At 39.2% G+C, this 14,241-nt stretch overlaps 1 protein-coding gene across 3 annotated transcripts; it reads right to left on the bottom strand.

Annotated features, from left to right (window-relative positions):
• Nucleotides 1-598: 598 nt before the first annotated feature.
• mapk14a (mitogen-activated protein kinase 14a) lies at nucleotides 599-14,236 on the bottom strand. 3 transcript variants are annotated; one of them, XM_044212324.1, is made up of 13 exons: nucleotides 13,459-13,618; nucleotides 13,178-13,373; nucleotides 10,428-10,557; nucleotides 10,182-10,240; nucleotides 6,636-6,747; nucleotides 6,111-6,140; nucleotides 5,757-5,804; nucleotides 5,545-5,659; nucleotides 5,357-5,428; nucleotides 4,065-4,144; nucleotides 2,292-2,370; nucleotides 1,969-2,142; nucleotides 599-1,810 (listed from the first exon to the last, which is right to left on the bottom strand). In XM_044212324.1, exons 2-13 carry the CDS (start codon nucleotides 13,294-13,296, stop codon nucleotides 1,746-1,748), a joined length of 1,083 nt encoding a protein of 360 aa, XP_044068259.1. In that variant the 5' UTR covers nucleotides 13,297-13,373; nucleotides 13,459-13,618; the 3' UTR covers nucleotides 599-1,745. The 3 variants fall into 3 exon arrangements, with proteins under 3 accessions (XP_044068259.1, XP_044068257.1, XP_044068258.1); XM_044212322.1 differs by having other exon boundaries at nucleotides 13,178-14,236; XM_044212323.1 differs by lacking the exon at nucleotides 4,065-4,144 and adding an exon at nucleotides 4,593-4,672 and having other exon boundaries at nucleotides 13,178-14,236.
• Between the last annotated feature and the right edge of the window lie 5 nt (nucleotides 14,237-14,241).

Genomic DNA, 14,241 nt, shown 5'->3' on the forward strand with positions numbered 1-14,241 from the left:
CATAAACCAGGGCAGGGTCTAATTTTAGCATTATTTTGTCAGTGTCTTGTGTTACAAAATTGTGGATTAATGGGCATTTGACATTGGCAATTGACATGTGGCACTGGAATGAAATACTGTAGATAAAGACATCGATTTTCCATTGGGAAAAAAAGTGCTGCAGAATCAGACAAATACGCCTCCTTCTGCACACTGATGATTTGCAGTGCACTCAAGACTTACAAAGTCACTTATTCTGAGACAAAGTGCTTTTCTTTCATGTTTGTGATTGAACAGCCAATCTCAGGTTTTTCAATTTTATGTTGTAGTTTTTCTCTTTGTAGTGTTTTGCTCAAGTACACTTGCTGGGCAGATACAGCACTTGTCATCATTGTAGGTGCTTGAGATAAAGTCAAAATATGCATTAAGTAAATGGGAATCATGAATTTTCAAAATGAAAAATAAATGTGCTGGTCATTGAACTCTTGGCAAAATCATCCACATCAATTCATTAATTCATTCTCAAGTGAAATCACTGAGGATTGGCACCGCTGATAAAAATTTGGTTTGGAAAATAGGAAAGAAAACATGCTGTAGAGGAAATTGAAAAAAGCGTAGGTCTCTTAAAAATAAGTTTATTTTGTTAAACAAAGGACTGAAGATAGTAGTTACTCTGATGGACTGAAAATAGTTTAAGGGATCTTTTGATTGTTGTTTATAAATACCACCTCCACAAAGCATAAATACATCTGAAATCCCTCTTTTACACATTAAAGCAGTATTTCTATTAGAAGTTTTAGCATGACACTTAAAATTCCTGTAAACCAAGAACACACTCTCACAAACGCACACAAAGTCTTTAACTGATGTATACTAAAAGTGATTGTTTCATAACATAACCACAATTCAGAGATTTAAAAAATATGGCACAGATATTTACATATTTTTGAGCAGAGCGTGTACCCATGAACATTTTTTTTTTCTTATTTAGGTGCCTTGTTGAATAGCACTGTCCTTAAACAGCAGAGGCTCAGATTTTTATGTGTAGCCAAAATATGTAAGAGTCTCACAGAACATCTAAACTATCAAAATAAACATTAAACTGTGTGAAATGCAGTTGGTGAGCACTAAAGCTCAATGACTACACAGAACAGGCACATTCTCAAATTGTCCGATACCTAAAAACATAAAATCAACTTCTGTCACAGATATGAAACCCTTCAAAGTTCTCTTTTTAAATATAGGAACTATCATGGCGATAACTGAATACATGTGACCCAGTTCTATATGAGACAGCTTGGCAGGGTGAGTGGTAGATTAGCATAATACTTTTTCATTTGATAGACATAAAAGCTTATGCATAAGTTAGTCAATAGAAAATTTAAAAACACAAAATAGCACAGCTATAGGTCCAGGTGTTTCAGCATCTCAGTGTCACAGTGATAAAAGTCTAAATTTTAAAAAAATCTGAAGAATATAAAATTATTTCAGCAATTGGCAAGAAGTGACATTTCCCAGCAACAGACCATCAACATTAGTGGTTCATAAATAAGAATAATGACAATTGGTCAAGCTCTTCCTTGCGCTGGTAATGATCTCCTTACAAGAGTTAATCATGGACAATGTTTGCTCGGTTAATAAAGACTGACAAAGGTTGGCAGGCACTCTGATACAAGTGTGTCTGAGAGTTCCTTTAACACTCATGCACATGTTCGAGGTTTTTACAAATTGTTGGAGGCCGGGGTCGAAGTGGGTAACACGTCTCATTACTCCATGTCATCCTCATCAAAGATAGGTGGCTCAAAACTACACACCTCCTCGTAGGTTAATCCTGCAAGAAACGAGAAAAAGTTCAAACACATATCAGGTTTCTTTACTGTCAGTATGGCATACATTAATGCCTTTTTCTTTACAAAAACATGAATAGATTTCTGCAGATTTTTTTCTCTCTCCCAGTATTAAGAGTTTCTGTGTAGGATAATGACGTACGTTTCCACTCTTCAATCTCCAGCTCGCGGCTCTCAAAGCTCTGGTCGTACGGCTCGGCCTCGGGCTCGTCGTCTGGGTCGTGGTACTGAGCAAAGTAAGGGTGAGCCAAAGCCTCAGCTGCTGTTATCCGCTTGTCTGTGTCCAGAACCAGCATTTTCTCCAAAAGGTCCACAGCTTAAAAACAGGTCAACACGTGAATGAGCTAAATCTCAAACTATGGTCTATGATCCATTAAAAATCCTGCCATGTAGAGTTTTAGGCAGGGCTTGCATCATAACACAATACAGTCAATGTTGAGAAAAGCCAGTTTTTTCTGGTATTACCTTGTGGGTTAGCACCAATGAACACATCAGCAAAGTTCCTCTTTGGCATGTGTGGCAAGGAGCTGATGTAGTTCCTGGCCTGGGAAAACACATACAGTAACTCAAATGTCACTCCAACAAGCAGAAACATGTCGCTCACATTCAGTACAGCCTGCTTCATAATGCTCGCACGTTTTCATGCTACTGATTCTGTTCAATGTAGCCACCTGCATCAAATCATTACTGCTTGCTTATCATATTTCTATCTACAGATGTGACTGCACTGTATCGCAGAATCCTGAATTTATATAAAATACTACAAAGAGCATATATGTTGGTGTTAAAGCTCAAGCCCTCTGCAGCCTCCCCACGCACCCAAAGGTTGTCGCGCTTCCTTGTGCATGACACTGATCAGGGCAGTTTACAGTAAACAAGGGCCTCCTGTGACGAGGGATAGTCCTTTTTACAGCGATACAAACAAAAGAATTCCAAGTTTTATAGAGAAATATTAGTGAGACACTTGAAGTTTCAGGTAAGTTTTTTAGATCTGATTGTTACCACTGGGTTTTTGACTGCCTGAAGTGAGACGCAAGCAGTCAAAAACACAATCAGCTGCTGTTGATAGCTAGGTGTAGTTTGCAACAAACATGTGATTGACAGCCCTGATGTGTTGCCTGGCAACAGCATGACGTCTTAGTGTCATCGAAATCAGAGCTGCAGGAGCAAAAACATTGTGGTGCTACTCTCCTCCGTCCTGTTTAAACAATTAAGTGTTTACACTGCAAATACTATTTTTAATATTTGATTTTCATCATGATTTTTGAATTTTATTTTAATACTTTTTTTAAATAACACAACTACATACATTTCAAAGATTGTTTGTCTTGAAAAATAATGAGCCCCAAGTATCCTGTAAAAAGAAAAGACCCTGCTGTCCTTGTCTCCTGTGTGAGTGAAGACTCAACACCAATAACAAAAAGACTTTAGATATTATTTTATCATAAATCATAAGTCATAATCTTCCTGATAATCAACCTCTCCGTGTTAACAAAAAAGTTTAGGTTGCAGACTGGCAATTATTCTATCATTTGGAATGAAAAATAACATGTAAATTACACAAAAACATATTGAGAGAAGCAAGACGGCAAGTTTCAAGAAATGTGCACCAAAAACCACAGAACAAAGCACAGAAAATATTGTTAGTAGTTACTGTATCACCAACAGTAAGCCTAGTTATTGCACACACTGCATATTTTAATACTACCCAAGTGAAATGACAAGCACAGAAATGCAAATACCACACAGAGTTCTGAGCCACTTCTGGCAATCATTGTTACAATTACATGCAGCACGCGTGTCAGACACCACACAATTACTATGATTTTGGGAAACTAAAATCCCCGGTAGTGGTTCCTAGAGGCAGTGCTGCTCCTTACACCCAACTTGACCAAAGTCAACTGAGTGATGCTGCCATCCTTAGAGCCCAGCGCTCTCATTAGTGTGGCCATTAACACCTCCATTGCCATATCACTTAGGACAATTAAAGTTAAATAAAGATTAACATAGTTCAATCTTAGCATCAAATATTACTGCTGTTATTCTTCTATATATGGATATGTTAGTATGGAAAACTCTCATACCATTTTGGGGTATGACTCAGGATAAATACAGGATAGTAAGCCAAGAGCTGCATTGCTTTAAAAGCAAAGAAAAAGTGAGTTGTAGCACTTTTGACCATCCTCCTGCCCTGGTCTGCTGTGTGGTCTAAAGAAAGCAACTGTGGATCCTGCTCACCTCATGGCTGGGCATCCTGCTTATTAGAGATGCTGGGGGTGTTCCTGTGAGACGCATTATCTGCTGAAGCTGGTTTATATCTATGAAGCTTGTGTCAAGGGGAGTATAGCGACAGAGCAGAGTTGGTTAAGAAGCTGCTTCTCAATCTAACACTGTGCGGCTTAACTCTAGATGCACTACGATGTTATGTTGAAATGCAAACTTCAAGCTTTGAAGCAAAATGTGACAAAAAGTTAGGAAGAGGGATTGGCAAATTTAAAGGAAAGACACAACACAATATATTGCATTACAGTCAATCAGTGAAAGCAAGAGCTCAATCACCTGTGTCATAATCATATCATGGCAACCGTAACTTAATACACCCAGTTAAAGAGGCAGAAACAAGTCTCAAATCCACAAAGCTGAAGGGTGGAAGACATGCTGTCAGTTAGGTAGCAGATACACACAAAGTTATTGTACAGCAGAGTGGCAAGTTTGGAGCAGAAAACTGGTTAAATAAAAAAACCTTGTATAACTTTGGGAACTCACAGACTCTGAAGATATTTTCATCAAGAGCTCAGGCCCTGGAGTTCCGACGAGCAGCATGATTAGCTTCAACTGATCAATGTCTACCGGCACACGGTAAAGGAAGACCAGATGCTGGACAAGGGAAAACTTGTAATCTGACCTGTTAGTCTTCATCCTCCTTGTGAAACTTATGTCACTTAAAAAAACATCTGTGATGTTAAATTTCACTATATTTACGACAAAAGAAAAGGCCTACACGTAAGTCTGCACAGAGGAGAGAAGATTAAGTATTTGAAAAGTAACTTGTGGACAGCTTACAACATGACAAAAGTGGAGGCAGCGGACAGCCCTGTTGTACACTTAACTTACAAGCTCAGCCATAGTCTGAAAACATTGGCAGGCGGAGACAAACATAAACAAAATCTTGAGCACCGACACCGCAGATTTATAGGCCCATACAAAGACTGGCAGTGGTGCAGGCAGAAAGTGGACCAGAGCCAACAATGCATACTGACTGTGTAGGAAGAGTTGAAGCATGCCAGTGGGAACATTAGAGGGAAGCATGGAAACAGGTACTATTTGTGTTACATTTTTAATCTAAATTGCCTCAGGCAGCGTCATGTTGGAAGAGAAAAGCAAAAAAACTGATTTTCATGAGAGGAAACAGAAAAGAAGCATTGCAGATCAGTTTTACTGCTACTGAGCTGGCAAAAATACATAATAAACCAGGACTTCCACAACAATGTCAATATGCGTTTAACCTGTTTCTCAAATATAAAGGATACGGTCGGTACCAGGAAACAGAGTTTTTCCAGTGAGAAGTTCTGCCATTATACACCCCACTGACCAAATATCCACTGAAATACAGATAAGCAGGACACAAACATTAATAGTCAAACATCTCATCTATCATGATGTATAGGTGCAGAAAGTCACTGGGGAAGATGGGAGGGAGCTTTTTAATGTCATCTACCTGTCATGTTGTAATGCATCCAGTTCAACATGATCTCTGGGGCACGGTACCAGCGGGTGGCCACGTAGCCAGTCATCTCATCATCAGTGTGCCGCGCCAAACCAAAGTCCAAAATCTGGGAGCAATTGAAATGCAAAAAAGCAGAGTTGTTTGCAAAAAATTCACATTTGTGGATACAACATTTTTTTAAATTAGAGCAGCAGTTCACTGACCTTCAGCTCACAGTCTTCATTCACTGCCAGATTACTAGGTTTCAAATCCTGAGGAGACGAAAGTGAATGTGAATTTAAATTTAGGCAATAAGCATAATTTTGGATGTTCTGGAGAAATATTCCTACTTTTCATGAGTGAAAAAATCTGGCCCTTGTTTGTTAACATTAAAATAAAAGCATTACATCATTAACACTATGTAAAAGTAAAGATCCTGTTTACGACTTCCCTTCCCTTCAGTGTTTGCACAAGGCACAGGCCCAACTCTGCCAAGTGGAAGATGTCATAAACCCTGACACACTATTTTTTACCCAATCGAGGTCAAAGACAAAGTGAAATTTCAACATGGCACTTACTCTATGAATGATGTCTGCTGAGTGGATATACTGGAGAGAGATGGAAGAGAACATGTGCATTAAATTACATTATCAGTTTAAAAGATGTATTGTTTTACCACCCCATAAAATGTCAGAGTCACTGCTGTACAATGAGAAACCACTGATTCATCTAACATTTAGGGAAATACGCTTATTTGCTTTCTTGACGAGAGTTAGATGAGAAGATTGATATACCACTCTCATATCCGTCCGATGGCTAGCTTAGCATGGTATAGCTTGTTTGTTTAATCTGTACAAAAACCGAAGTGTAAAAACTACACGTTGTGGTTTGTGCTGGACTATTTCTTGGCCAGGCATAGTAACTTCCTGTGTTTTTATCGTCACTGTGAGGTTGCCAGGTAACTAGCAGAGACTTCATGACTGTAGTCTTTATGCTGAGCTAAGCAGATATGAGAGTGGTATCAATCTTCTCATCTAACTCTTGGCAAGAGAACAAATAAGCATATTTCCCAAAATGTCAAATTATCCCTTTAATAACCTCACCTTTAACCCTCTGAGGATCTGGTATATGAGGAACTGCACATGGTCATCTGTGAGTTTTTGACATTTCACTATGTTGTTGAGATCTGCCCCCATTAAGTGAGTCACAAGATACCTGCCAATCATAAAAGATTGTTATCACAGTTTAAATAGATACAAATATCAGAAGGCATGTCAATGTTTTCTCACTTCATAAAAAGCCAGATTGATATAAATTAATATATTTACACTTGCAACTAATTTTTCCAGAGTTGTTTGCAGTCCAAAACTAATTTCCCATACGGCTATATGAGATTAAACCGGTTTAGCTGCTACGTCTTTGCACTTTCACTTCCCTCCAGAGGCAGTGAAAGGCCAAGCCCTTCACAAATGGAATGTAGTTTAACAACAAACCCAGATAAATGGGTTTAATGGGACTGCATCAGTGAATAATTCAAATCTAATCCCAAAGCTGTTTAAAATGTCCAAACAGCACTTAGGGAAGAAGGCGAGAGCAGGATGCTACAGTGGCAGTTTTTCAGCCAAAATATACAGAGCCATGTGCTGCTTCGTCAGTCTGCTGCTCAACGAATACCCATTTCATGAATATACTCTTCTATTCTCACACATCACAGAGCGCGAAGCCTTAAAATAGCACTTGGTTATGCTTGAACACACGGACACAGATGCTCTCCAAAGTTCACCCGCCTTGGAAAAAAAAAGGGGATATAAATAGTGACCTCTGTTTTCCGCTCTCCTATAGAAACAGGAGCATGGCTGGAGCTCTGAGGAGCCTTAACACAACGTTGTGACTATTTTTAGAGCCAAGGGGAAACCACACTTACAGCACCTGCATATCTGAGATTTTTCCTGGATATCATACTGCATTCAGAATATTTCCAATGTCCCAGTAGATGTGCAGATAAAGAGAGCTATATTTCCTTCTGACAATCTGTGACTCAGCATTTATTCTTCTACGTAGTATGAGAAACTTCACAGCATGAGTTTCTGTTTCCACACCACCCACCAATTCTCTCTCTCTCCCTCTTTTTTCTATTTATCCTTTCTCTCAGGAGCCCAGTCTCACACACAGTCTACATGTGCGACCTTGTATTGCCTCCAGTCCTCCATGATATTATGCTAATCTGGGAGGAGGGTGGGACGTCTTGGGAGGATGGCTCTCCATTTCAACAGCAAACACAGCCACCACTGCTCAAAGTGTGAGGAAGAAGTTCCAGTATGTTTCTATGTAAAGTACTGTTCCAGTTTGGGATAAGTTGCCATTCTGCAAAAATGCTGTGCATTAAAAGAGTACCCGATTTAGCATTGCACTATAACATTGTCGGACTCAATGGACAGTTAAAAAAAAGAAAGAAAGAAGAAGAATCAACAAACAAAATCGATGCAGCAAAACCAGAGATATTGTCTTCTTTATTCCATGCACTCTTCTTCCTTGTCAAAACCTGGTGCTTACATTACCCACAATGCAATTCGACTGCAGACAGTTTGGCTGTATATTTGAGTGTGTTACATTAGTAGCGGCTAATGTAGCCTCGGGCCGCTAGCCGATATGAGGAGCAGGCTACAGAGGTCTTGTAACCTCACTTCTTTCTAACTCCACACCCCCAGATGTTTTTCCTTTTCATACTTGTAGTCTTTAGCCTCAAGTGATGCTGACTCAAGTGACATCACTTGAGACAATTTATCAGATTTCATGCACCTCACTCTGGTGCCACAAAGGGCTTTATACAACTTTTTTCACATATGCGGTGGTATGCCCCAAGGTCTGCAAACAGACTTCGATGTGTAAAATCGGTGGAGTTCCCTTTAAAAAAAAAAACCCAATTCACAAAGATACCAGTTCTTACTACAGCCCATTTCATGTCAGATATGAGAAGGTGATGTACACACAGCATGGGAGAGAGGCTACTTGGGGAGATGACTGAGGAAAACTTCACTACTTTGCATCAGAACCCAGATGTCAATGTCTGAAGCCTTTTTCACATTTTGCATTAAAATGTATCTTGGATGATCTCAGTGGACAACTCTTAATGCAGGCATGAATGCACCTGCAGCCTATTCTGCCTATGCTGAGCAGTCAGGGAGGCCTCGGACTGCATATGTAGCATAGCAAGGATGCAGGGGTTTCCTGCAGTGTTTTATAGTAGAGGTGTGCCACCTCCCATGAAATAAACAAAACCAAGGGAAAAAAGGGACTGGCGCGCACCAATTCACAGCTTTTAATAGTGCAAACAGACTAACGTTTCGAGACTACTGTGTCTTCGTCAGAGTCAAAATAAACAAATAAATAAATAAAACCACCTTCGCAGAACCACTATCAGAAATGAATACAGTTAAAGAGACGATATGTATTCCTGGCAGTCAGAAAGAATGAAATAAAACATTAAACTTTAGGGAAAAAGGCAGGGGCGCTTTTTTGTGTGGAATCCCCTAGCATTGCAAGTACATCCCTGAACACAATCACAGACTGCCTAATAAACTCTGTAGTGTTTATGTGACATAAATAACTTTCTAGCACAAGTGAATATAGTTGATTTGCATATGCCAAACTACTTGGAAAAGGTTTTGAAATCCTTACTTAAGATGACATACCAAATAGCTACTGCATATCTTCAACTGTAGTTGTATGACTAAGCTCAAATGTGCATCATTTTCTGTTTGGCAGTCATTGCAGTTTCCCAGTTAAAATTCAGGGAGCACTGTCTCCTACTCTCAAAACTAAAAATTCTTGGGTTCTGGTCTTGGGAGTTTACATGTTCCCCCATTATTTGTGTGGGTTTCCTCCCACACAAAATTACATGCATGTTAGGCATTAGAAATAACCCTGCCAGTGCTGTTGACCAAGGCCTCAGACATGAAGCAGGTCCGAGGGTGCTGCACTGTCCACTCCCCAACTGCTCCAAAATACTTAGGATGAGTCAAATTGAAGAATAGTTTTCCATACAGGGAAGTATTAAGTATGAAATCAAAAATGAGTGGGGAAGAGACATCTGACTCCAAGTATTCAGTTGAGACACATTCTTATGTCGGGTGTCGACTGAGAGCCGTCATAATTTGATCTTGATACAAGTCACTCAGTGTGTGTAGAGAAGAGAACAGTCAGACATTCCACACACGACGGGGGAGGCAGCACGCACGTCTGAGGATTGAGTCACTGTGTCTAGCTTTCCACTTCCCATTTCTAACAACTTTCAACATCAACAAACAACAACTACCTGTTTGCCAGCAAAGCAGATATGTTTCACAAAGCCAGAAAGCAGGAAGCAAGGGAAGGAAGCTGGTAGTGAAATACCTTTTGTAGCAGCCAGAGAGTGAATAACTAACAGAGTGGACAGTCTAAGAAATGTTCCAGTGTGTTTAGTCAGCTGGCCTGTCTCCAGGTGTTTCCCAGCCATAGCTAGGATTGTCTGCTGCTGAGAAACTAAAGGCTGCAGTTTGTTGAACAGTTTTTTAAATTATGCACAAGTGTTGCTGAGGTGACCCCGAGCCAAAGGGCAGAGGGAAACGTGGGATGAAGGTAATTATTTTAAACAAACACATTCAACTTACACATCAGTGAATTCCTTCAGACAAGTAGCAGGGGTGAAGACATCTAGGAGGCCAATCACCTGCAAAAGTATGAAAACCACTGTCAAATTAACAACACAAAGAATGCAATGGGCAGCAACTACAACTGTAAATAAACTGCAGCAAACTCACTGTGAGGCATTGTGTAAGCGAACACAAACAAATGTTTTTTTTATGTCTGTTCACCACCAAAAACAGAACAAAGGGAAGAGAAACAAGTCGACTCACATTTTCATGCTTCATGTGCTTAAGCAACCGCAGCTCTCTGTATGTTCTCTTGGCATGGATGATGGACTGAAATGGCCGTGAGAGCTTCTTCACAGCTACCTTTAAACCAATCTTCATGTCATATGCAGAACTGTTAAAGAAAGAGGGCATGTAAGCTTAAATCTCATCAATAATAATAATAATAATACACTTATCACCGTAACCCTACTTACATACAACAATTTTTGTCAGCATGAACTGATTTAAATAATAAAACCTACAAGTGATGACAGCATACTGAACTAGAAATGAACTTGAAATGAAAAGCAAGCTTGTCATTTGTAGGCAGATGAGAAAAACTGTTTCTGCTCAGAATGGGCTGAGTTTGCTCTCAAAACCAAACTAGGTGCAGTAAGAGTTGCTGAAGGCTGGGGAAAAGGGCGACATCAGCAGGAAATGTCATTTCTCAGCAGATTGGGAGCCGCCCTGCCTGCAGTCTGTCCTGCACTCTAAAGGCTGACTGTCTCTAACCCAAACCCAACACTTCCTCCTACTCAGCTTACCTAACCATAGTTATAGCCAGTGGACACAAACCTATGACCACTGCTGGGAGTCAGAAACCATTGTGACCAGGGATGCACCAATATCACAAGTTGTTGAAGCTGAAATATCCAGTACCAATGTGGGTGTCAACCCATTAAAACATGCATTTATAAAATTATAAATTAATACTAGCAATTGTATAGATAAAACAAAAAAACAAATATGCATTGCAGAAAGAGAAACTGGATGCTCAACCTCAAAAATATAAATCAGTTATCAAATTAGAAAAAGGAGCTTCCAAAGACCTCTGGCCAAAACATGTCAGCAATTACATTTTAATAAATATTAAGCTGCAAAGACATTGACTGCTATGATGGTAGCCTACCTTTTTCTACTATGATAACTAAATATGGATAATATTGTGGGTCACCCATTAATCGCAGGGTTAGCGGTTCAACCTGTCTCCACATTTTGACACCGAAATTGTTACCGATGGTTAGGCCAGTGCCTTGCATGGTGGCTTACTGACATCAGTGTGCAAGTGTATGTGTGTGTGGGTGTGAATAACAGACAAAATGGATAAAAGCACTGTATAAATGCAGTCCATTTACCAGTCCATTTATAAATAATGCTGATGTATTAGTCAATTTCTGATTGAGACAACAAAATGTTATTATTATTAGTGTTTTCGATTTACTGCATAGTTTTCAGGTATATGTCATCTCAACATTGTACAACGCAGTTTAGCTGGGCGACCAATTAAAGCTGTGCAGTGCCAGTATAAATAAACTGGTTGGAGGTTCACAGTAAACTGAGGGTAGAGTCCATCATGTAAACACTGACAATATAAGCCAGTGTACTGTTTGGGGGGGGGAACAATCACTGGTGAGCGGACAGTAATCTGACCAGCAACAGATTATCCTATTGCCCAGCAACAGCACAGCTGTCCGCTTCCATTTGCAAAACAAACATCTGCCCACTAAATCAAGTGTACCGCTGACAATGTTGTGTCCTAGATAGTATCAGCACAACCTATTTAATCAGCAGACCAATACAAAGGGTCTATCCTGTGAAAGCTTACGCTTTTGCCACGAAGCAGAATTAAGGAAATCCACCTTACCAGCAAGGTCTTCTAAAAAATAAAAATCAAGATGCATGATCCCATCTCCACTGTAAATGTAAATGCCTCTGTGCTGCAAATTTGTTTATCATTACCGGAAACACTCACTGTACAGCTGCCCTAAAGATGAGTAGTTATCGAGATGTTTCAGTTAAGGCTGGGAGTTGTATTGAAATTATATTGATATTTTGATATCGATATACTGAGACTACCCATCATTTGGGATTTGTATGACCAGGAAAGTTGGACTTATTGGCTGTATTACAGTTAAGTCATACAACTGTCTGGACTAGGGCTGCAACTAATAATTATTTTCATTATTGACCAGTTTGTCAATTATTTATACAATTAACATGATTATCATTTAGTTGTGTAAAATGTCAGAAAACCAGTCAAAAACAATGATCTAAATTGTTTACAATGAGTTTAAACTATTCTACATGAGTGAAAATAACTTTTGAAAGAGTCTACAGTATCATATCAGATTAAATATGAAGCCACGAATAATAGAAATATTGTAACATTAACAATAGGACGGTAGTGAGTCAAAAACATATTTGTAATATTTGTTCTCGAGATTCTTCCAAAACACATTAACACCCAACAATATCTGTTAACCTGATCTTAACTTACTCGGATTACATCACCTGTTGGTGGGGCTTTACACCAAAATGTAAATTTTAATCTCTTTTTCCAAAGCAAATTATATTAAAGTAACCTCTGGAAACAGGATCTGCAGCTACAGTGTGTGAGTAATAAGAAATAGTGATGTATTAGTCCATTCTGTGATTGCATGCTCACTGATCAGATGAAGAATCTCGGTTCAACGTCATTGCAAGTGAGCAGTTTCCTGCAGTGTGGCTTGTGTGAATATAAATGAAGTTAGATAGGTTAATTACAAGTTTTAAAAGTGGATAATACGAGATAGATAACAAGTCAACAGGTTTTCTTGTTGAAAAGCACATCGTGGCTCCACCTTGTTAGCCAACAATCGAGACGAGCTAACCTAACTTTAGCATCTGCAGCACAGGCCTCGTCTAAATGAATGGAGGTTAAGTTGCGTGACTAAGCTACACACGTTCACAAACTAACATAAAAAGTGTTTTACCTCACGGATCCGTAGGCGCCAGAGCCAACCGGAGACAGGTTTTGGTATCGCTCCGGGACTTCCCATATCGTCTTGTTGACGTCCTGTCGATAAAACTTGGGTCTTTCTTTCTGCGACATTCCTGCAGAACCAACTGCCGACCACCGACTTGACTTTCTGCTCCGAGGTGAGTGCAAGCCGTGCAGCCTGAGTTAAACTTTCCCCAAGTTACGAAAAGAGAAGCTAAATGAAATGTTTGTCTGCGTTAGAGAACTTCAAATAATCAAAAGTTGCGGGTCTACCTTCTTGCGAAATGTTGCAGAATCGCCGTCCGCTAAATGCACGTTTTTAAATCTTCACGCTATTTGTTCCTCACTCCCTTCGCTTGTTTTTTTTTTTTTTCAGACAACTCCCGAGATTTCACCCTGCTTGCAACACAGCGCAAGTCTCGCGAGAAACAAACTTTGGCGAGCCGACGAAAGAAACTGAAACCCGTGCTGCTTTCAGGCTGCTACACGGAAAAATAACACAATAGTCAAAATCGTCAGAAAAACAATGTAAAAATACTCCATTGCAAGTAAAAGTTTGTCATTCAAAATCTTAACTTGTGTAAATGTACAAAATTATCAGCGAAATGTACTTAAAGTATCAAAACTAAAAATATTCATAATACAGCGGAATGGCCCCAGTCAGTGTTATATTATTTTATATGTTATTACTGGATAACTATCACTAATGCATTCATGTGTAAACAGAATTTTAATGTTGTAGATGGTCATGGCGTTCATGTTTAACAATTGTATATACTGTTTGGTAGTTAATCTATAACGATACATCATATTTTATAAAATGACCACATTTTGTATGCAAAATCTTTAATCTGCAAAGTAACTAGCATCTATAGTTAGATAAATGGAGGAGTAAAAGTATAGTATTTCTGAATTGTAGTGAAGTACAAGTATAAAGTAGCAGTACTTGAGTAAATATTCTTAGTTACATTCCACCACTGCTCATACCTGATTTACCAAGATGTGACATTTAAGATATGTGTTGTGGAAAAATAATTGAATACTTCCATGGAACAT

This window comes from Siniperca chuatsi, linkage group LG10 (assembly GCF_020085105.1).
Source record: "Siniperca chuatsi isolate FFG_IHB_CAS linkage group LG10, ASM2008510v1, whole genome shotgun sequence".
NCBI classification, from domain to species: domain Eukaryota; kingdom Metazoa; phylum Chordata; class Actinopteri; order Centrarchiformes; family Sinipercidae; genus Siniperca; species Siniperca chuatsi.

Bases quoted from the DNA above. Each gene is read 5' to 3' on its own strand.
- mapk14a (XM_044212322.1), bottom strand. From the start codon at position 13,296: ATGTCGCAGAAAGAAAGACCCAAGTTTTATCGACAGGACGTCAACAAG. The intron at 5,660-5,756 runs GTCAGTGAACTG...AATTGCTCCCAG, and splicing joins ATGAAGACTGTGAGCTGAAG to ATTTTGGACTTTGGTTTGGC. The intron at 2,371-4,064 runs GTGAGCAGGATC...GTGTTTTCCCAG, and splicing joins GCAGGATGCCCAGCCATGAG to GCCAGGAACTACATCAGCTC.